The 24,008-nt window shown below is 35.0% G+C and overlaps 2 protein-coding genes across 2 annotated transcripts; one reads left to right on the top strand and one right to left on the bottom strand.

The window, feature by feature from the left end:
* Nucleotides 1-3,727: 3,727 nt before the first annotated feature.
* LOC145132882 (uncharacterized) lies at nt 3,728-6,532 on the top strand. Its single transcript, XM_079067833.1, has one exon. It carries the CDS (start codon nt 3,737-3,739, stop codon nt 6,170-6,172), a length of 2,436 nt encoding a protein of 811 aa, XP_078923959.1. The 5' UTR covers nt 3,728-3,736; the 3' UTR covers nt 6,173-6,532.
* A 12,495-nt stretch (nt 6,533-19,027) lies between these two features.
* On the bottom strand, nt 19,028-21,248 carry LOC145131611 (protein FAR1-RELATED SEQUENCE 5-like). The gene is made up of 2 exons (XM_079066278.1): nt 19,137-21,248; nt 19,028-19,057 (listed from the first exon to the last, which is right to left on the bottom strand). The coding sequence occupies exons 1-2, from the start codon at nt 21,240-21,242 to the stop codon at nt 19,028-19,030; spliced, it is 2,136 nt and encodes a 711-aa protein (XP_078922404.1). The 5' UTR covers nt 21,243-21,248.
* Nucleotides 21,249-24,008: the final 2,760 nt, after the last annotated feature.

The raw sequence follows: 24,008 nt of genomic DNA, 5'->3' as shown, positions 1-24,008 counted from the left end.
TAATCTATGCTCGTGAAAGGCCTCTGTATTTTCTCTTGCATTTGTTTACCGTGAGATAATTGAGAAAAACCATATTTTTGTTATGCTTCTATATTTAGAATCGTTTCTTCATGCTACGAAAGCAGTTTCTATAAATGAAACTGTTACATTTATGTGCATGTATAATTTTACTTGACTTCACATATTATATATGTATGTATGCGATTGCTTGCAATATTATCAGATTAGGTTTTGTATTGATATCTACCGGTACATGATATCATAATTATTGTATTTTTATTTAAGACTTTCTTTTTCAATTTGCATCAGTGAGTTACCTGGGAAAATGTATAAGGTAAGTCTTTTATAGCTTTTTCAGTAGGCACTGCATCTTGTCAAAATTACTGACATATTGCATCTTTTTGTGCTGTGATGATCCTTGATTGCTTATAGCCCAGTTGCACATACGCCAGATCATCATGTACCTGATATGCTTTCTAGTGTCCTTAAACTTGTGCTTCACCTTAACTTCTAAGTGATGATTTATGTGCATTTCTAGTCTTGCTTTGTTTTGAACATGCTCATGAAAGTGGAGGTTATATATGTAATAGAATGACCTTGGTATCTAACGATAATGAAAAAGCTTGTTTGTTTATCATGATAATAAAGAAAGTGAACTGATCTCTTCCAATTAGGATGTAATGATATCTGCAAAATTTTATGGGTGCTGTTGAACGTGTTTGTATGTTTTCGTGGTAAACAAATTCCATATACATTGATGCACATGTGTACATATAGATGGATAGACATACAAATACATTATTATATGAATAAATTAATAAACATATGCATAGATGTGCATGTGCTACTTCCCCACCACCTATTTCCTTATAATCTTTTAATAGGTTGGACACGATCTTTACCAAAATCAAGTAACCTTATAAAATTGTCTTGATGACGCTCAACGAATGTTCCTGGTCAATATAAAATTGTCTTGGAACCTTTTTCGATAAAAGGTTCTTTGTGCACAAGGATTCCATCCTTCAAGTGTTCACTCTATAACCTAAGACAAAGTTTCGTCCTTCCAGAATCTTTCATCCTAAATTTCTCCCCCATGTATTCAAATGCCTTAGAAAGCTTTCTAGGACTTCCATGTATATCCAAATCATCAAGATATACTAAACTTATAACAAAAACATATTCATATGTTCTTTTAAATGCATAGACAGATAGAACGTTATTGTAGCCTTCCTTCAACAAATATTCACACACAAACACACATATATACAGACAATCATACACACATTTTTGCTTTTGATAAATTGAGCATGCCTGGCGCACAATGTGTTAAGGGATCTACAATTTACACTTCTTTTTGCTAGGCATTTTTTATTGAATCAGTTGTTAAATTGAGTGAATGTGAAGGAGTTTTCTTACATGTATGGATTTGTGTCTCTTCCGTTAAAAACATTAGTTTATTTAGTGGACAGTACCTCTTGAGATGAATCGAGGTAAGTGGATTAGGACAAGGTGTTCAACCTACAGTAAAGACAATGTGTTTTTTCTTTCTATATATAATTCTCATATTTTCTTTCATTTTTGAATTGCATCGTGTATGACTGTATCCTATCAGTTGTTATTTTGAATTAATCCTTTCATAGACTGATAGACTAAAAACTTTAGCTTTCACCTACTATTGGTATTAGTGCAGACCTCCAGTTTTCTATTTGAGCTTCAAAAATTTTAAATCTTTTTATCAAATAGGTTTTTGAGTTTTCGCTGAAGTATTACTGTTTTGAATTTTTTAGATGCATATCGTTTGTATATTATTTTGTATTAGAAATGACTTCGAAGTTAAAAAAAATATATTTTTTTCAAATTTTAAAAACTGAAGTTTTATGCTGTTGATTATTTTCTCTGAATATTGTTTGGGAAAAATATTTTGATGGCAGTATCTCTTAAAATATAGGTCTTCATCATTTTCAACCTTAAAGAATGAAGAACTCAATGGAATTTAAGCATACTAAAAAAGATGCGTTCTCTTAAATTTCCACAAAAGCATTGTTAAGGGTAAGTTTCAGGGAGAGTTCCACAAGAAAGATTATTTTTTGTGTGTATATGTCACGGTGTCAGAAAATTTAATAACGCCATTTTGCTAAATTTCTCATCATCGCCATTTTCAGCTTCAGTACCATTTTCACCAGATTTCCTCATCCTGACCATGGGTCATACACTACACCTAAAGGCTAAAATGTACTTCAAAACTGTGCGTATAACACAATATGAAAAATTTGAGCATGTTGTTTAGTTTGTATATATAAATGTTTAAAAGAAATTAAGCTGATAAATAACAACATTGTCATTTAATAGAATCAACATTAGTTCAAATCGATAGACTGCAGTACAGCACCAAGTAAGTTGTATGATAAAATTATATGCTCACTTGGACATTCTTGCATATCTAACAAGTAGTTGAACAAATATTTGTTCACCATCTCAAATATTCTTCAAAATTGATTTTATTGATAATCAGAAATTTTTGTTATAAAACATATCATTAGATTTGGTAGTTTCTTTTCTATCATTTCCTTCATCGGATAATATTTACATAGACTTAAACAAGAAAAAAAATCAGTGTTTGTATTCTACTTTTTTATTGGTTCAATAATGGGTTTTTTTCAAAGTTTTATATAAAGATATAGATGGATATCATAATTTGGACTGATCCAATCCTGACAGTACTTTTGTTTTTCATGGAATAATAAGAAAAAATGGAAATGAGTAATGTGGAATTTATTTGATTGAGAGAAGTTGCAAGGAAAACTCCACAAGAAAGATTAGTGGTGCAGCAATCATGACACTCTTAGGTGGTTTACTTTGTTGACTTCAAAGCCTTTGTGTGGAAGACTTTTGGCCAAAATGCATTTACTGTGCCATGGTGCGTAGACTATATTCAAAACTGTTCCAATTCAATAACACTGAAAAGCCAAAAAAAAAGTAAACAATATTGGTATCAAATTAATGAGAAATATCTATTAATTCTTTAAGCTAATTTTATTAAACATATTTTAGATTAAAATTGACTACCAAGTCTTCCTTGGCTATAAGTTGCTCTTCGTTTATGGCTCTATAAATGAAGTAACAGCCCATCACTATATCATAACAACCAACCTTTCCAATTCAACTTTCATACAAATCAAACTGAGTTAGAGAGGGTTAGTTGTTAATGGGGAATCTGAGATGTTTGGGGTTTCATCTCATCTTCATATGTGTTTTTTTGGTTGAAATAACATATACTTGTTTGGGCGTTGGAATTAATACCACAGTTGTTTGCTCTGAGCATGAGCGACTTGCACTTCTCAAATTCAAAGGGAGTGTCAAAGATACTTCTGGAATGTTGTCATCATGGGTGGGCAATGACTGTTGCTTGTGGGAAAGAATTAAATGCGACAGTGTCACTGGAACAGTTGAAAGCCTTCAACTTGGAGGATACGGAAACTTAGTTGGTAATGAGGTGAACTCTTCTCTTTCGGAGTTGAGGCATCTCAAATACTTAGACTTGAGTTGTAATGATTTTCAAGGAAGCCGAATCCCTGAGTTCATTGGATCCTTTAAACAACTCAGGTACCTTGATCTCTCGTATGCTGGTTTTCAAGGTATTATTCCCAATCACTTTGGAAACCTTTCTAATTTGAAGGTTATGAATCTTTCGGACTCTTATCTTAGTTTGAAATGTAACTTTGTAAACTTGATAAACATGATCCCTTCTTTATCAGAGCTGCATTTGTGGAATAGTGGGCTTGATAAGACTTTTCTATCTTCCTCTCATCTTAATATCAGTACGCTTTCTAACATCCGATACTTGGATCTAAGCTGGAATTCAATTGAAGGCATAATTCCATCTTTTTTCACAAACATGAGTTCCCTAAGAGTTCTAGACCTTTCACAAAACTGGCTGAATTCATCGGTTCCTGTTATGCCTAACCTTCTAGAGCTTGATCTTTCTAATAACAAGTTTAAGCAGATTAAACATCTTGGTATCTGGAGACGGTGTCACCTGAAACACTTGAGTGCTTCGGACAATCCTCTTGGTATAGAAATGACCGACTCACTGCAAAACTTTTCGGAATGCTCTCGATATGCTTTGGAGTGGTTGGATTTAAGTCCCTGTTTGAATGGTACGATTCCAGAGCCACTTGGGAGACTAACCAATTTAAGAGTCTTGAGTCTACAGAATAGCAGTTTGACAGGTCCAATCCCCGAATCTCTAGGAAGATTAAAATATTTAGAAGAATTAGATCTATCTCATAACCGGTTAACCGGTCCTATTCCTTCATTCCTTGGGAATCTTTCCACACTTGACCTTTCTTCTAACCAATTGAACGGTTCAATTCCAGAATCCTTTGGAAATTTATCAGCTTTAACATATTTGAATCTAGGATCCAATCGGTTAACGGGCCCCATCCCAACATCTCTAGGAAGACTTGTTTCATTACAAGAAATTAGGATGTCTTCAAATTTGTTAAATGGGACTATTCCGGTTTCAGTTGGGCAACTTGCCAAACTCGAATATCTAGATATCTCAGAAAATTCCTTAGAAGGAGTAGTTTCCGAAGCCCATTTTGCTAACCTTTCAATGCTGAATATCTTGGATGCTTCTTCTAACACTAAGTTGACTTTCAATGCTTCACATGAGTGGATACCTCCATTCCAGTTGTATTTTCTAGATCTCAGTTCTTGCAATCTCGCAAATGGATTTCCGCAGTGGCTTCGAAATCAAAGGGAGCTCTATAAGGTAGTTATGTCGAATGCTTCAATATCGGGACCTCTGCCCACATGGCTGCAGAAGATGCCTGTCATTCCTTTCTTAGATCTCTCTCACAACAAACTCAGCGGACCTTTGAAAAACCTTCCTGATGGGGGAACTGCCATCAAGTATGGTGGTGGAGAGGCGCTATTACTGGTGAATAACATTTTCAATGAGTCGATTCCAAGGTCATTGTGCAGAAGGACAGGTTTGGAATTACTTGATCTTTCCAGAAATAGGTTAACAGGGGAAATTCCCAAGTGTCTTGTGAATCTACAAGGATTGCTTTCCATGATATTTAGCTCGAATTTGCTTTCAGGTGTCATTCCAAGTTATATAGGTCTTAACCATTTATCATTGCAATGGTTAAAGTTGAATGACAATAAATTTTTTGGTGAACTTCCTCGAGAATTGGGGAATCTACAAGATCTAAGAGTCCTAGATGTGGGTGATAATAAATTGTCTGGAAATATACCCCAATGGATTGGAGAAAACCTAACAAATTTGATCGTTTTAAGGTTACACATGAATAATTTCACTGGAGAAATTCCTGAATCTTTGTGCAGAATGTCGAAACTTCAAATTCTAGATGTTGCTTACAACGACCTCAGGGGAATCATCCCTCATTGCCTAAGAGAGCTGAATGCGATGGTGAAGACACTGATCTTGAATACAGAACAACCTAACACAATCAACTTTAATCGCACTTCTGATTCTAATGAGAATGTGATTCAGGTGATGAAAGGTGCTGATCTTGAATATACATCAACTTGGGGTATGGTTTTTAACATGGACCTTTCAAGCAATAAACTTGTCGGACAAATACCTGTGGAGCTAACTGCACTTTCTATGTTGTTGGGTCTCAATTTGTCTAATAATCATCTCAATGGGATTATTCCAGAAAGCATTGGAAACATGACGAGGTTAGAATCTCTCGATTTATCTGGAAACGAGTTGACCGAGACGATACCTCCAAGCATAGCAGCTTTGACTTTTCTGAGCCATTTGAATTTGTCAAACAACAACTTGACAGGAAGAATTCCAACAGGTCGTCAGTTGCAGACCCTTACTGATCCTTCAATATATGATGGAAACAAAGATCTGTGTGGACCTCCATTGCCAAATAATTGCTCAAGTCATGAAGACCAAACAACAGCTCCCAAGAAGAAACATAAAGCAGCTGGCGAGTCGATGAAGGTATGGTGGTTTTATCTGGACATCATGAGTGGATTCACAACAGGGTTTTGGGCTGTAATTGGAGTTTTGTTGTTCAAGAAGCACTGGAGACACAAGCTTTTCATGTTTGCTGAGGAAATCATGGACAAGATATACGTTGCAGTCATGGTTAGAGTTGCCAAGATGAAGAGAGGAAGAGAAGCCACATAGATCCGCTAGAATGCAAGTAATTTTCGGATGTATGTAATCAATAGTTATTATGCTTTTGACACTGGTATTGTGTTTATTCATACTACTATTTGGATTATATATTTGTAAACGTGGGCGTCAATTTCAAAATGTTTGTTATAATGTCAATTAAGTTGTTGGATTAGACTATGTTTGTTTGAGATTTGTAATAAGCTATGTTATGGTGCTCTCAACTTGCTACTTCTCTCTCACTGACCTCCTGCTGCATCTGTCGCTTTTCATCATGGCTCCAAGTAAGAATAAGGTAATCCACTTATTATCTATTTTTCTATTTGTAGATCATCTTTCCTTTTTTCATGTTAAGGAGGAAGATGGTTGGGTGAAGGGTGAAAGGTAATTAAGGTCTTTAATTAATGTTTTGGTTCTGCTCTTGTGAACAAAAAATAAAAATATACATGGTTTCTGTCGTTTTTTGGTGTTTAATTTCTTGCACATTCTTTTTTACTGGTTTGTGTAATTTTATTCAGGGATCTACCAAGATTTTTAGGGACAGTTGGGGGTTTGCACGTGAATGATTCTGAGTGGTTTAGGAAGAGGTGGCATTTGAAGAACATCTGAAGTTGGAATGTCTAACCAGTCTCAAGGGGTAACAAAGAAGTGAACAACAATTCAAATGGAAGATAGAAGGAATACGCAACGAGAAGATATATATGGTGCAAGAAGTTATCGAGTTACAACATCAACGGATCCCTATATAGCAAGGTATGAAATTCTAACATCTTATTAGTTGTTTTGAAGGCTTATAATAACAAAGAAGCGAACAACAATTCAAATGGAAGATAGAAGGAATACGCAAAGAGAAGACATATATGGTGCAAGAAGTTATCGAGTTACAACATCAACGGATCCCTATATAGCAAGGTATGAAATTCTAACATCTTATTGGTTGTTTTGAAGGCTTATAATAAATGTTCAAACTAGATCATCTTTTGGAAATTATGAAATTTTAATCTATTAATTCTTTTGACGTGCTTAGATTGTTTTGGAGCACATAATTTAGAAACACTAGTATCAGAGCCACTTTTAGACTTTATGAACAATTGCTATCAAGGTTGTAGTACACGCTACTCGGTACGGCTGGCTACCGAGTAGCGAGTGCTCGGGAAGTACTTGGATTCGGTAATTCATGTAGATATATATTTAGGGAAATTATATATGTCAAAATCATAAGTTGATTGAAATATATAACAAAATTAGATACATTTGAATACATAAAAAGTTAAAAACACACACAATGGTCTCACTTCGTGAATAAATACTGAAAATTTAAGATATATATGAGTAATAATCACATGTGTGTGTGTGTTAAATAATAAATCATTAAGTATATTATACATATTAATCATCGAGTTGATCGAAATTTACAACACTGCTTCAGTAAGAGACCAATCGGGGAGTACTCAGATTCTGTAACTCACCTCGGTAAGGGCCTAATAATCAGCCAACTCGTTGAGTTTTACAACATTAATTGCTATAATTTAGTGATTGTTCATGCTCATGGTTCTTGATGTTCTTTACAATGATCAAAGTAATTTAAGTTAAAATGTTGGATATGTAATGTATAATGGTTCTATATAATTTGTTTTTACAAACTTATTAATACATTATTGAATCACATACATGATTTAATAATAGACCATTAACACTTGTGATATTAGGGTAATTATTCATGTGTTGTTCTTGTTTAGTAGACTGTGTTTGAAAGTTTGGTCGAATGTGATGAATGTAATATATTTTTGTTTGGCCTATTTGAGTCGTGCTTGTAAGAGTTAGGGTTTATTTTTCGTTGTATTTTATTGTAGAATTTGTAAATACCGAGAAACTGGACAATACAAATAAAAAAAAACAAAAACCATATATGATGCAGATCAGACAAACAAATAGGCTGTTTCGACCCAACATCGTTAGTGCAACACCAAGTGAGGCCCATTCCAACGACCTTTTATTTTACTAAATGGACCATATCTACAACGAAATGAAACCATTAGACAATAATGGTAGGTTTGTAACAAAAAATAAACTTGACAAAAGTGTCATTTTGAGTATATACCAAGGGGACCAAATTTGTTATTTGCTCTTAAAAAGGTTTCCCCCAAATTTCCAGCAGACACTCGCTTTCCCTCACCACCATCCCTCGTCACCATTATGAGTACGGGGATAATGCGAAGCCTGCAATACATTGCCGATTCATCTCTCCCCTTTTCGATTCCTGAGTCATCAATGTTCACTCGGTAAGTTTTCTCATTCTTTTTCCTTTCTTATCTAAGTATTTATATTTTATGAACTTCTGTATTTGTTTTTTACAAAATTCTGACCATGCTACAAAATACACAAACGGACCTATAAGGCAAAGAAGATGGTAATTTAGCGTTGTTAAAAACAATGGGCAAATGTTTTTGTGTAGAGATAATCGAATTGCATTAATGTAGATATATCTTACTGGGAAAATGATCCAATTATTTATTTTTTTTTTATTATTTTTTTTTTGATAATGTTTGTAACACCCGGACTTCCAGGTATATTGTTTATTTATTTATTCATTTATTTTGAGAACCATTGAGCTACTCGATGAGTCAGTGCTACAACTCGTCGAGTAGAGTCGCGATGCGCCATGTAGGATTAATGACTTACTCGACAAGTCCGAGAGTCGACTCGCCGAGTAGACGCTGTGATAAGAAACCCTAAATCCCCGGGTTTGGGGCCTATTTAAAGGCACTTATAGCCTCATTTGCGGCTATACTTCCCTGAGAGTAAACCCTAATTGGCATGTGAGCTTAGAGAGAGAGTTTTGAGCTAACCTTGAGCATTTGGTGCATCTTTTGAAGAGAAGAGAAGGACTCCAAACCAAGACACGAGAAGGAGCTGCTAGATCTGTGGCTATTTCACCTCAGAGCTTCTAGAAAAGGTATAAAGCTTGCACCTTTCTCATTTTGTTGAGTAGATCTCATGATTTTGGGAGTTTAGGGCTTTTTCTATCTAATATGAGGACCTCGAGTGTTTTGAGTTCATACTGAGGTTTGAACTTCAGATCTGGACCATGTGAGGTCCCTAAAGTCCAAAAGTTTCTACTTTATTCAGCCCTAATAATGCTATTGAGTGAAAAAACCCTTTTTAAGGTGTGTTTTGGCATTTCAAGCCCTAAGTGCCATGCATGGACGTAAAGTTTTTGACTTTACGTGATAAATGAGCCTTGAGAGTGTAGATCTAGAGTTTGGGAAAGTTTTCTGCCTTGAAATCATCTGAATGAGAAAAGAGTCCGAATGGACTCGCCGAGTCGAGGAGCCGACTCGACGAGTCGGTTAGGGTTTGTCCCAATGAGCTGGCTATGCTGTTACTCGGCGAGTTAGGGGTTAAATCGACGAGTTGGACCCTCACGAAGACCTCTGAGTAATGACTGGACTCGACGAGTCAGGTCAAATGCCATGTGTCAACTGAGCAGGCACGCATGAGCCGGTATTTGAGTATTCTGAGGAGGGATATTCGAGAGTTCATGGCGAACTCTTCTAATCGGACATTTGATGAGCTTCAGGAAAATGCCAGAAGGAGGGAGATCGAGCTGGAGACTCAGGTCAGGGAGGATGCGGAGTCTCAGGGGAGAGACCGGCGGTCGCACTTGTGGCAAGTGCGACAAGAGTCATGAGGGATCTTGCTGGGCGGGGATTTGCTATAAATGTGGCAAGGAGGGGCATATGGCGAAGGATTGCCCCAAGGGATTTGAAGTCTGTTTCCACTGCAATCAGATCGGCCATCGAAAGGCCGAGTGCCCTCATCTTGTTCAGGGATCAGCCTAGGGTTCCGCTCCTGTTGCATTGCGTGTTGCTGATGTTCAGCCGGTGAAGGCCGAGGTTCCGAGGGCTCGTGGAAGAGCTTTTCAGCTGACAGCGGAGGAGGTCCGGCAGCACCTGATGTCGTGGCTGGTACGTATTTCCTTATTTACTTATTTTGAGATTTATTGTGCTTATTCTGTGCTATATTTAGGTACATTTCTTGTGAGTTCTGTACCTGCTTTGATGTTATTTGACTCGGGTGCGAGTCGATCCTTTGTGTCCTTAGCTTTTAGTCGTCACATCTGTGTCCGGCGTGAGACATTGAGTCGACCCCTGAGGGTTTCTATAGCGGACGAGCATGCGGTTTTCGCTACTGATGTGTTCCGAGGATGTGTACCAGAGATCTTTGGTGTCGAATTTTCGATTGATCTGGTACCGATTGCGATGGGGGATGTCTGTGTCATCGTGGGCATGGACTGGTTGAGCCGTTTTGGAGCAGTGATTGACTGCGAGCATCAGTTGGTGATTATACGAGACCCTAGTGGGGGAGTGCTTACGGTATATGGCGAGGGTACCAGATCTGGGTCAGCTTTCTGTTCTGCTGCCAGGACGAGATAGAGTTTGCAGCAGGGTTGTATGGGTTTTCTAGCGTATGTGATGGATACGGGGGTTACTGTCGAGAGACCGAGTTTGCAGCAGGGTTGTACTGGTACATTCTTATATTCTCTTTTGTTCGTTAATTTGTTTTCTTTTCGAAAAATCAAAAATACCAAAATATTTTTGTTAATTTGTTTTCTTTTCGAAAAATCAAAAATATTAATAAGATTTTCTTTTGTTATATGTTTTAATTTTCGAAAAACTCAAAAACACAAAAATATTTTCTTTCTTTTCAAAAATATAAAATCCAAAAAGATTTTTGTTATTTTGTACTTTGTCTTTTCTTTCTTAGTGCAGATTTCAACGAAGTATTACATGGGTCATGCTTGCAGTTCTAGGGTAAGGTAAAATTTTCGAAACTTTGTACTAGATAGACAGTCCCAAGAAGCATGCTGCTGCATGTCGACCCAAGCCTCCATTGACTCAATGTGTGTTTTCGAAAGCCTTAATGAAATTTTTCGTTACGAAAATTTCTTCCCAATCAGGCTTACATTCACATTAGTCTACTAAGCTACCTAACTCTTCTCAAATGAGTTAAGAGTTTTCTGTTTAGTCCAAACATAACAGAGGTACAATTGCTTTTGTGAAACAACCTTTTTCATCTCAAATTTCTAACACAGTTCACACACAATGACATATGTCCAAGAGGTCATTGATCAAACCAAGCATGACTTAGACATATCAAAACACTTGTGTTTATTATCTTGATTCATGAGGCCGTGATGAAAGTGAAACCCAATTTTCTAAATTTTCAAGGAATTAACGGGGAACTATGTTCCAGATTTTCACGAAGCATTTGTTTCAGTACCAACTTTTCGATACTCTAAATCATATTCTTTCGTTATGAGTGGTCTTGATCAAATGTTCGAAGCCCATGACATTTGTTACCTAACAGGATCCAGCTGACACTAATTTTTTCTTTCAATATGATTTTCGTACGAGTATCAATTCTTTCAATTGTCACTTTCAAATTAATCCAAAGCATACTTCTCACTGACTACACTGGTCACACAAGTAATTTCTGTTACAATTACTCACCTTATGTTGAGGATGATATGTAACGAAATTTTTACGCTACCCACGAAGCCTTGAAAAAGAAGCCCTTCGATACTTCTTTATAAGTAGTCGATTGTAATTCACGGGAAACTACACAAGCTGTTGATTATCTTTCTTGATAATTAACGAAGCAACCTTTGCCCGGGGTTTCTCTGCCTTTATGTCGAAATTTTATTTTTCGACATCATAGATCCCAAATTTTCGTTAGTTTGTTTCTTATCTCATTCTGTTGGCACATTGCACACACGAAATCCTTGAGGTTCTGAGTAATACCAACTCAGGCTGATGATTTCGCAAGCTTGGCGTATGACTTCGTTTCTAAACCCAAAAACGAAAGAGCCTTACCTCCATGCTGAAGGTCTTCGATCTTATCCACTTGGTACTCACAAACAGTTTTTGATGTGACTGTTTGCAACGTGGTGCGAGTTCCAAGGTACTTTATCTAACATGGCGCGTTTAACGGCTAGTGGTGCGAGTTTCAAGGAATAACATGGCTTACTCTTCCAAGAAAACGTTTGAAATTCAACTGAGGTTACATATAAAAGGAAGTTATTATCTCCTTTTATTGTTACACGTTAAAATTCTCAGAAGATCAAAAAGCCCTAAATTCTCTGTTCATCAAGAATTTCTCAAAACCCTAATCCATGGCGGCTGATCCAACCACCACTACTGAAGAAGTTGTATCGCAATCAATCATGAAGATCCAAAGCACTAATTATCAGGTCGAGGGTGATGTTTCTATGTACCCGGAGGAGTTGAAGATGTTGATTGTTGCTCTTCAACATTCTGTTCTTGCTACTGCTATGTTTAACTCCTTTTAAGTTTCGATGACCTGGTTATCCATGGCTGGTTCTACTGCGTCTTACAACAAAGCTATTGATGTTATCTCTTTTAATTTTGTGAATGAAAAGCGAATTCGTCTCACTAAGAAGTCGTTTACTCAAATCTTGGAGATCCCAAATTCACCTCCATTCTTTCAACCAACCAGTGCTCAGATTTTGTTCATGTTTAACGAGATGGGTCATCAACCACCACTCGTCAAGATCAGTGATTTCAAGAAATCTGGTCTACCTTGCATCTGGAATTTCTTGGTTGGGATATATCTTCGTTGCTTAACTGGGCGAAGTGTAGGGCTTGACAAGGGGAGAATGGAAGTTTATGCTATGGTAGCAGGCTTATATTACTATTTGAATGTTGATTTTGCTACTAAGACGTGGAAGGAGTTTGTTAAAAGCTTAGAAAACACGAACATGGTGAAAGGGATTTCATGTGCTCGTTACTGGAGTTTAATTCTCAAGAAGGTGTATGAATAAGAAGCAATTCCAGTTCCTATGGAAGAAGCTAAGGTTGAGTTCGTGAAGTATCATTTACCAAAGACTGTTGAAGATGATACATAAGTATTTCACAATGTTGCTCGCATTCCTGATGGTACGTTGAAGAAAGTTGATCCAACAAATTCTGTGTTGGTCTCATACGTGAAAAATGTTAATCCTTCAATCGAAACTGGGATTTTGTTGAAAACCAGTGAGACGGATCATCTAAGAAAGTCAAGAAGTCGAAGAAGGAAGCTGATGATGTTATTCACGAAAGTCCCAAGAAACAAGCCAAGACTAAGTCTCCGAAGAAAATTACCAAAGATACTGAGAAGCATAAGGAGAAGGTTGTTGATGAATCTTCGAAGGAATTGATCCCTTCGAAATCTGGTGTGTTCAAAAGGGTGAAGAAATTCTCTTATACGAAACAAACTCCATCAGAAGATCAATCTCCTATTATTCGCAAACCTCAGTTGAACAGAAAAGGAGTAAAAGTTCGTGAGATTCCTGCACCCGTTTCACCATCCTCAAAGAAGAGAAGAGCTGAGGATGTGGCGAAGCATATCTCCAAAAAGACAAAGAAACGAAAGCTGGTGATTCGTGATGAGTCATCAGATAGCGAGGTTGTACCAGACACACCTTTGGGTTCGAATTCCCCAATTTTTACACAACCACAAATTCTCACACCTATTTCACTGCCAACAACAACAATTCCACTCGAAATTGTTCTTACCAAATACTGAGGAGGTTCCAATTTCAAACATTGTTGCAAACATATCTGATACGGGTGCACATGTTTACGTGAGTGTTGATCCATCATCTCAAGGTATTCCTATCACATCTTTTTTCGAACCTATTTCAAGTACTTTCGTTTCACTTCCACCTTTCATTCAACATATTTCAAACACAACTACTTCACCTACTTTCGATACCATATTACAACAACCTATCACTATGTTTTTTCAATCCCAATCCACCGATCCACCAAAACCAAATTCCGATGATGAAACAGATGGAGGAGGTTTCGGAGGAACATTTGAAGATTTGGAATTTGATTCTGAAGAGGAGAACATACCTGACCATATGCTGATGTCTGGGAAACAGTTTAAGATTCTAAATCGAAAACTCAACTCTATCCTTCAATCACAAGCTGATTCTGGAGCCAATCATTCGGTTTCGGGGATAGAAGTTGATGTGATGCTAAAGGCTGTTGAATTCAGAATGCAAAAGTAGTTGGAGGTACTTGATAAGAATAATGAGTTGCGAGTCAAAGCTCAAGCTGATTCATTTGATTCAGAAATCAAGGAGCTTCGTAAAATTGCAAAAGAATGCCATGTTCTTTTTGTCAAAGATTTTAAGAAAGTTCGTGAAGATGTCAATCATAAGCTGGAAGAGTTAAAGGTTGATATTTCGAAAGAATTGAAAACTTTGAGTACTAATTACTCATCCATTCTTTCGAAGGTAGATATCATAGCTGGAGCAGTTACGAATTTCATTCAGACTTTTCAGTCGTTTCTTCCTTCTCTCGAAGCCAAGGATAAAGATGATAAAGCTCAGTTTGATCAATTGAAGGTGTTGCTTGGTGAAATCAAAGATGTTGTCTCAAAGCCTGTTCCACAGTCCTTCTTAACTCCTGAATTTTTAACTCAGAAGTTACATGGGTTAGATCAAGCTATTCAGAAGGTTGTTGCTCCAATTACGAAATTTGCCAATATGTTGCCAACTGGTGCCCCTCCTGTTCTCACAGGGGTGCAAGGGGGAGAAAAGAAAGTTCAAGATGGAAATTTTACGAAAGTTACAAAAGGAGTTGAAAAGCCAAAGAAGATTGTTACTACTGGTGATGTAACGAAAGTGGTATCTACTCAAGTTCCAACTACTATTGTTTCAGAGGTGATAACAACAGAAGCAATCAAGACAACAACAAAACCTATTCTGAAGGGAATTGTTATTGGTTCTTCTACTGGTGGAGGAGGTTCAAGTTCATCTAAACCAAATCCTTCTGATGATGATGGAAAAGGGAAGAGTATTTTGATTGAAAAATCAAAAGAAGAGAAGAAGGCTGAACTTGAAGCAGAAATGGAGAAACAAAGACAGATTCAGAGCATACTGAGACTTCGTCAAAGTGATCCACCTGGTATGGATAAGGGAGATCCGAAGAAGTTGTATAGCTATGAGAACATTGAAGCTAGAGTTGCTTATAATCGAATGTATGCATTTGAGAAGAAGCCGAAGAAAAGATACTCTATCACTAACACTGATATGAGTCAGCTTGACTTTCCTGTGAACGAAATGATGTTTATTATGGCTCAGTATAAGATTGTTGAGAAGTTCGATAATGAGGATGATTTTATCCATATGAAACTTAGGTTTCATGCAGTTGTTGGAAAAGAACCAGAAGAAATTTGGTCTTTGGTGAAGATCAAGAAGGTTATCAGCATAACGAAAGATGTATTGTTCGAGAAGATGATACAAAATTTTCGTTTTCATGTTGTAAGGGCGAACAATCAAGTTTGTGATTTCTCTGTTGCTGATTTTCCTCTAATGAACTTGAATGAACTTATTCAAGTTGCATTAATTTTGAAAGATATGGAGGCTTCACAACTTCAAGGGACTGACAAAGATGTTTTTAGGATTGGTCTTGCTCATATCAAAATCTTCATAGATAATTACTATGATTGTCTACCATTGACTGATGAGGAGTTAGCATCAGCAATGGGAAGAGAAGTGAAAGTTGCTATGGAATTGTCGAAGACTGAAGCTGAATTGAAGAAGTTTGCAGATGGAGAGATTTGCTTAAAACCTTTTGGATTAGTCTTTGTTGGTAAAGATAAGAATAGCAAGGCTAAGAGGTTTTTATTTCAAGCAAGTGAAGTGGAAAGATACACTACTTCGCAATATACGAACTTCATTGTTCGTATGAATAACTGCAAGAAAAATAATGAAGGATATAAAGCTGAGTTGAAGAAAATTTTGACATGGTATTCAGAGATACGAAGGATGATGCTCTTTGCTGCACCGATTCTCACGAATTGAGAAGTTCGACATGATTACATAGGGGGAGATTGTAGAGTCAAATTGTCTTGTAATATGTCGAAGTCTGTGTATTTGTCTTTTCATATGTTTTCTATGTATTTGCTAAGGCATCTTGTTTACGAAGCGAAATGTTTAGCCTTAGTATTTTTTGTACTTTCAGCCTCCTATAAATAGGAGCTGAACATAGAGTTGATAGATAGAGTTTTCCCATTTCTTCTATCATTTTGGTACTCGTGTTCATTGGACGTAATATGAGCTAAAACAGATCTTATTTACTTCGTGTGTTCAGATTACATTGCTTTTACTCTGATTTGTTTCTTATACTCGATTAAACACTTCTACAAAAAATAACTCTATATAAATGATTATATTGTTACCTTTAAAATCAAAAAACAGTGTTTGATGTTTTAAATAATTATAATGATAGAAATTAAAACATTAAGCAAATAAATTTTAAACAATTAATTAACAATAACAACAACTATAAATAACATTAAACCATATATAATATTTAATTTTATTTATGTGTAACTCGCGGGTAGAAGTCATTCAAACGATTGAGATTATGCGGTTATAATAGATTTATATATTATCATATAATTCAAAATAATCAATATATTATATCAATTTAGTATATGAATTATTATATCAATTTTAATACAACGTTATTGCTATATTTAAAAAAAACATATATTTGTAAAGACTTCAACTATATAGGTGTTTCTGCGCAACGCGCGAACATTCGTCTAGTTTTGGTATATATAGTTAGAGTTTTTGGGTTTTGTATTTTCTCATTCATGATGTAGCCGTCAATCCTTTTTTACTCTCATACTTTTTTTCTCTCATCCTCCATCCGGTGTGTGGTGGCTCGCCGACAATACCGGAAAAAGAAGCAACAAACGACGTTGTTTTTGGTCGTGTGCGACGGTGTGTGGTGGCTTGTTCTGTGCAATGCTTATACTACTTTTTTTTATGTGCCCGACGATGCACAAATGGTGGTGGTCGATGAAAATTATGGCAGTGGTTAGAGGTGGTTCTCGTTCTGCTTTCTCTTTCTCTTTTTCTACTCTCTCTCTCTCTCTCTCTCTCTCTATATATATATATATATATATATATATATATATATATATATATATATATATATATATATATATATATATATATATATATATATATATGGGCTTTGGGAATATATGGCTGTTATGTAGCAAAATTTAGGTACAGAACCTTTAAAACGCTGTCGTTTTTCCTATAAAATAGATGAACGGTTTTCCTCTGATTTTTCCTCCTCAAATTCGCATGTAATATTTTTCCAGACTTTTCCATTTACCCCTCCCAGATTGTTCGCCGATGTCATTCTCCCTACTTCCTACTTCCTTCTTCCTTATTGTTTGGCCCCAAGACTGTCCAAGGCCAAAAAAAATCAATTAGACAAAATTTCTCTAGAACCCTTCTTTCCAAAGAGTCAAATACGACCAGACACGTTTTGAAGATTGAAGACAATCAAAACTGAAATATGCTTATTTTGTATCCTAAATTCAATTTCTCCATCGAACTCTAGCATTGTAATACAATACACAGACGTAGTCAGTGTCTTGAATTCGTTAATTTTGTGTTATTTTCCACTAATTGAACTACTCTACTCACTACGTATTTAGGTTATTTGGTTTGTGGGTATTCTTAATATGTTTATTATAAGTTGTTATTGGTTGAACACAGTGGAATTTCAGGTCAATTTCTTCAATTTAATCTTGTTGGGTTTTTCTTAATTTGCCTTTTACCAATTTTTGGGGTTTGAGGTTTAGTATGATCGATTTCCAAATTGACTTATGTCTGATTATTTGGTTCAGTTTGATGTATATCAGTTCACATGAGATGTACAGTGAAACGTAGTTGGAGAAAAATACCCAAATTATTGTTTTTTTATGACATCGTTATGTTTATTGTTGAAAGCTTAAGTCGTGAATTTGTATTGATTTGCATACACACATTTGACTTTATAAGTAACAATTTGATATTGATTTGCGAAAAAAAAATATTTGACAAAGTTGGTCTGAAGTTTATGTTTACTTAGTGGATTATTGTCAGCAAGAGCATCAAAATTATTAAACCCATATCGGAACCTTTGCAAATTTGCCGTTTTCATGTTGGTTGTTGCATCATGTTTACTTTAAAACCTCTTTAAGTCTTTCTCTTTGGTTTTGTGTTCACAGATCAACGTGGATACATCTACCATGGCTTAGTTCACAAACCAACAACAAAGCTACCATGTATAATAGTATATATTGCAATTTATGCAACCGATTTTTATTAAAGGACCGTCCATGATTTTGTTATGGATTGCCCTCCATCTTTATTCGCCGCATCCGATTGCAAATGACAATTTACTTGAGATGATGCATCTGATTGCAAATGTTGTTATTAGCCTTTATGTCAAGAAAAAATATTCTTATAATTTTTTGTAAACACAAGATATGTTGTATACTCTTCCAATATTTTGTTTGTTAAATTGATAACGACTATATTAAAGCATTGATTTCTATTTTTTTCACTTATTACAGCATCCTACTTTCTATTATAGCATTGTACTTCTACTTTGTTTTGTTAGTGCATTGTATAGTGAAGATACAGTTGGTGCATACAATATTTCATAACAAAAAAAAAATCAAAGAAGGCGATTGGATGTTTTTACACAAATATGATAACATTATTAAATAGTAAAAAACAGTTTGAAATGAGAACCCACAATGGCAAATCACTAATTCAAATAATAATAAACCTCCAAGTCTTAAATATAATTTACATTGCGATTTGAGAAAACTCAAGCATCAAATATCATTTTCATTATTTTATTATGGGAACTCAAATCTCAAATAACCACTTCATCAGCAATGGTATAAGTCTGACATAAATCAAATGATAAAATATAATAATTTAACAGCTAATTTTTTTATTCTTTGCCAACCCTAAAATAACTTCAAAAAATAGCTTCATTGTTTGTCTTGTAAAGCCTCCTCTTCCTGATACAATAAAAAAAAGTTGAGAATTAGATTAGAAAAATCATGAAGCATTAGAAAAACAAAAAAAAACACAAATTACCTTTTTTCTTGGACAACCAGTGGCATAATGACCCAATCCCTTGCAGTGAGAACATGTTCTCTTTTTCTTTGCCACCTCCAAAGAAGACTTAATCCTGTTTGCATTTTTAGGACGCCCTTTCGTATTAGTAAGAACAACAGGATCCCGAATAGATATATGAGGCATCATGTCTACTTGGGAAATTCCTATACAAGAATCTTGAGATGCATTTTGAGGTCCATTTGGCTTTTTCTGAATAATTTCATCTTCTAAAAACTTTACCACTAAATTGTTGAATTTTTTTATCTTTGAAGGGGAGTCCTTTGCAAGTTCGATTGCTTTGGTACAATTTGCACGAACATACCATAGGGTTAAGGCACTAACTTCATTTTCAGTATTGATCTCATCCATTCCAACGCAACGAGCACCTACCCTAAACCTAACATCAAGCGTCCACCTAGGTAAAATATAATGATCAGGAAGAGTTTGAACATTCCTCTTCTTAATCACATATAAACTATGTTTGCATAATATGCCATATGTTTCAAATTTAGCACACGAACATCTGACATCCACTTGATTCGTGAAACGATAGCTAACAAATCTCCAATGCGCTTTATCAATATTCACTTGGCCAACCCTATATTTAATTTCTTCTGTACATTTGTTTAATGTCTCATGAGTTAAATTTTGCGTAGCTTCTATCCATTCTTTTTTAAAAATCTCAAAAATATTTCTGGTATAACATTCACCTGCTTTTGCTTCAATTGGATGAATAGAAGATAGAATTGGCTTCGAGTTCATTGTCTTAAAGTCTTCATCTTCTTCAACGGATCTTTGAGATTCAACTGCTTTATCATATTGAACTACAAAGTCGTTCAACATAGTCTTGGAAGTAACAAATCCATCAAAAAAGGAATGAATGCTCTCACTTCGTCCACTAGTTGTCATGCCAGCAAAAAAAACATCCTTCAAGTAGGCTTTAACCCAATGTTTTCGTTGGTTATACATATCGGTGATCCAACAATAATTTTCAAGGTGATACTTACTACACATAACTTCCCAATCTTTTTCAAATTCTTCAATTGTATCATTTTTTACCCATCGTGTATAAGACTCCTTAAAATCACTATAATGGGCTACCAGCGGTCGAAGATGTTCAAGCTCATGCTTCTTAATATGCCATGCACAGTAGCGATTTCGAGTGTTTGGAAACACTTTTTTTATTGCATTACCTATAGCCTTATCTTGATCGGTTATCATTGCAGATGGGTGCTTGTTGAACATGCACTTTAAAAAATGCTCAAATAACCACTGGAAAGTTTCTTCTTTTTCATTTTCTAGCAATGCACCACCAAACAATATGGTTTGACCATGATGGTTCACCCCAACAAATGGAGAAAATGGCATCTTAAATTTGTTCGTCATGTATGTAACATCAAACACAACAACATCTCCGAATTTAGTATATGCATCCCTTGATCTTCCATCGGCCCAAAAAATATTTCGAGGTGACCCATCCTCAAATAAATCCACAACAAAATACTGGTTAACATCTACTAATGCTTTATCTTGAAAATGTTTGATAAGCCCATAAAACTCCTTACCTTTGTATTGTCTTCGTTGCTCAGATAAGATATCCACACATTGCTTTGAAGTAACATCAATGTCCTGTGGAGTTTTCATTGCATTAACAGCTTTTTTAATTTGAGAAGGCTTTAACCCTGATTGACCAAGTTCTATCATAAGAGATTTACATGCCAATGAACGATGTAACTTCCCATAAGAACGATGCTTCATTACTTTTGTAGGTGTAGTGCTCAACTCATGATTGTGGGTATCGTTAAACATGTCCACAAACCATAGCCCATCTTTTCCTTTTGAAATTCGAAGCATTGCTTGACATCCGGTCCTCAAATCTCTACGTCGTTTCTTTGCACCCACACATGAACTATTAGTCTTCAATCTTTTAAACCCTTCTTTATTGCAAACGTACATCTTACGGTAAGCCTCATTTGTCGTCTTATTTTTATAGTCCCAATGAATTCGTATACCAAATCCATGTAAAAAAGCATATTGATTATAAAACGTATAGGCATCATGAGGTGTATTAAAAACCTTTCCCATGATACTTTCATCTCCATCATGACCAAGATTTACATTGACATCAATTATTTTCTCACACTCTAAGGTTGATTCAAAATAACTATTTGCATCAATTTCTTCAACCATATGTATTTCAGTAGTATCATCTGCTAGTCGAATGTCTGTGTTCATAGTGAATGACCTGTAGGACATATAAACACAAGAATTGAGATTTAAAAAAAAAATTATAGCTAGAAATATAAAATGGTAAAGCTGTCAAACATAGTATAATTTAGTATGGTGCAAATAAAAATTATTTTCTTCCGGTATGTACTCTTCATAATTTAATATGTGCTTTATACAATTAAAGAAGAGAAAAACAGAGTAATTCCTATTATTTTCCTAATACTTGCAATATACATCATTGATTTTTCGTTTTTCTTTTCTATAAAGAAATTTATTGGGATTTTAGCATAATAAATGAATCATGGCTTATGTTATCATATTACCTGACACATCGCATAAGTGCACACACTTTAATTTGTTTATTTTCATCAATTATACACTGCACAAACTAATTAGTACCTAGAACAATTTGATTAATGACTGGGAACGATTTGACTACTACCTGAAACATCGCTATAGAAAAATTAACGAGTTAATGAATTAAGAATCAATTTATACTATCTTTAAAAAGTTCGATCAATCTATAACCACTTACCATTTTCCAATCAAACTGAAACGGAGATATAAAATGGAAAAAGACGGTACGAGAAGAAAAAAGTTCGATCAATCTATCATTACTTACGTTTTTTCAGTCAACCTGGAACAACTGATGTACAATCGAAAAAGACGACACGAGAAGATAAGGAACCGATTGCCGTATTAGGGTTGAAGATGATTAGTCAATAAAGAATGATCGTGCATGCTGAGATTGAAAGAAGGAAAGAAACATTATTCTAAGAAACCGGGAAATCAATTAAAGAATTTGATTGTTTACCAACTAAACGACGTCGGTTTTCATATTCTATACCTAAGCTTAAATACCTAATAGCCATATATTCCCTTTTCCCTATATATATATATATATATATATATATATATATATATATATATATATATATATATATATATATATATATATATATTGACTCCGATGGTGGTTAGTGTTGGCCAACAAACGTTTCACAGGATTTCTATGGTTGTTAAGATGGTGGTGGTATAACGGCGGTTGTTAAGGGTGGTGGTTAGCGGACATCATTAAATTTGTTAATTTTTATTAATGATATTCGGTTTATATAAAATGTAAAATATAATAGGTTTATTGTTGTATTAATATTAATATTAATACATTTAGTTAGTGGGTTTGTAAGTGTGATTAATGTTGACATTTTTCTTGGATTAATATATTTGAATCTTTCAATAATATGATTTTATTGAAAAGGCTAACACATTAAATGTCAAACACTGATATTAAAAATACATTTTTATAAGGATTATGAAATAGGACATATTAAGGTAATTAACTTTTCTGTTTGTTCATATCTGGGTAAGTATCTTTTTTTGTACACATCTAGGTAACAAACTTTGTGGAAGTGTTCACATATTACCATTATGACCGGCTGTAGCAGGTTACATCCGATCATAACCGATCATAATGGTCATATGTGAACACTCTAAAAAGTTCGTTACCTAGATGCGTACAAAAAAAAAGATAGTTAACTAGATGTGAACAAAACGAAAAGGTAAGAGTAAATTACACGAATGGTCCCTGTGGTTTGGGTAATTTGTGCGTTTGGTCCCTATCTTACCTAAAAAGAATATTGTGCCATTTTAATTTATTTTTTAATTAATTTTCTTATTTATGTATATATTTTTTATATATTTAAAAAAAATTAATAGACCCCACATATATGCATCTCCTCACCCACAACCCACACTATCTCTTCGTTGAATTTTCCACCACCAAAACCCAATAGAAGGGTTGTGGTGTTGGGTCGTTGGAGTTGAAGAACCGAAAAAAGAAGGGATGATGAAGACGTCGATGTCACTAAAGATGAAAAGGAAATAGAAGTAGAGGAGAATGAGTGGTGGGATGGTGAAATAGAAGTAGAGGAGGATGAGAGGTAGGATGGTGACTGGTGGGACTCAACTTAAATTTCTCAAATGTGGTTTCGAGTTTAGGGTGAGGAGATACAGACATGTGAGGTCTATTAATTTTTTTAAATATATAAAAAATAAATACATAAATAAGAAAATTAATTAAAATTTTTATTAAAAAGGGCATAATAGTCTTTTGAGGTAAGACATGGATCAACACACAACAAAAAATAAACAGTAGGTATCATCCAAGTTAAAAAATAAGTTAGGGACCAAACGCACAAATTACCAAAACCACATGGACCATTCGTGTAATTTACTCTTACCTTTTCGGTTTATTCACATCTGGGTAACTATCTTTTTTTTGTATATATCTAGGTAACGAACTTTTTGGAAGTGTTCACATATGACCATTATGACTGGTTATGACCGGATGTAACCTGCTACAATCGGTCATAATGGTCATATGTGAATATTTCCAAAAAGTTTATTACCTAGATGTGTACAAAAAAAATATAGTTACCTAGATCTGTATAAAAAAAACATAGTTACCTAGATGTGAACAAACCGAAAAGTTAATTACCTTAATAAGTCTATTTCCCTTTTTTTTTATATCTTAAAAGTAACACTTCTATACACTTATTGGTTGAAAAAGCAAAAAGTTGTCAGAAAATAAATAATGTTAAAATGTATCACCTAAAAAATAAT

The sequence above is a fragment of the Lactuca virosa genome, chromosome 8 (assembly GCF_052849685.1).
Source record: "Lactuca virosa cultivar CGN04683 chromosome 8, Lactuca_virosa_CGN04683_v6, whole genome shotgun sequence".
Classification (NCBI taxonomy): domain Eukaryota; kingdom Viridiplantae; phylum Streptophyta; class Magnoliopsida; order Asterales; family Asteraceae; genus Lactuca; species Lactuca virosa.
The sequence above is the reverse complement of the archived record's forward strand: the minus strand, read 5'-3'. Positions and strand labels throughout refer to the sequence as shown.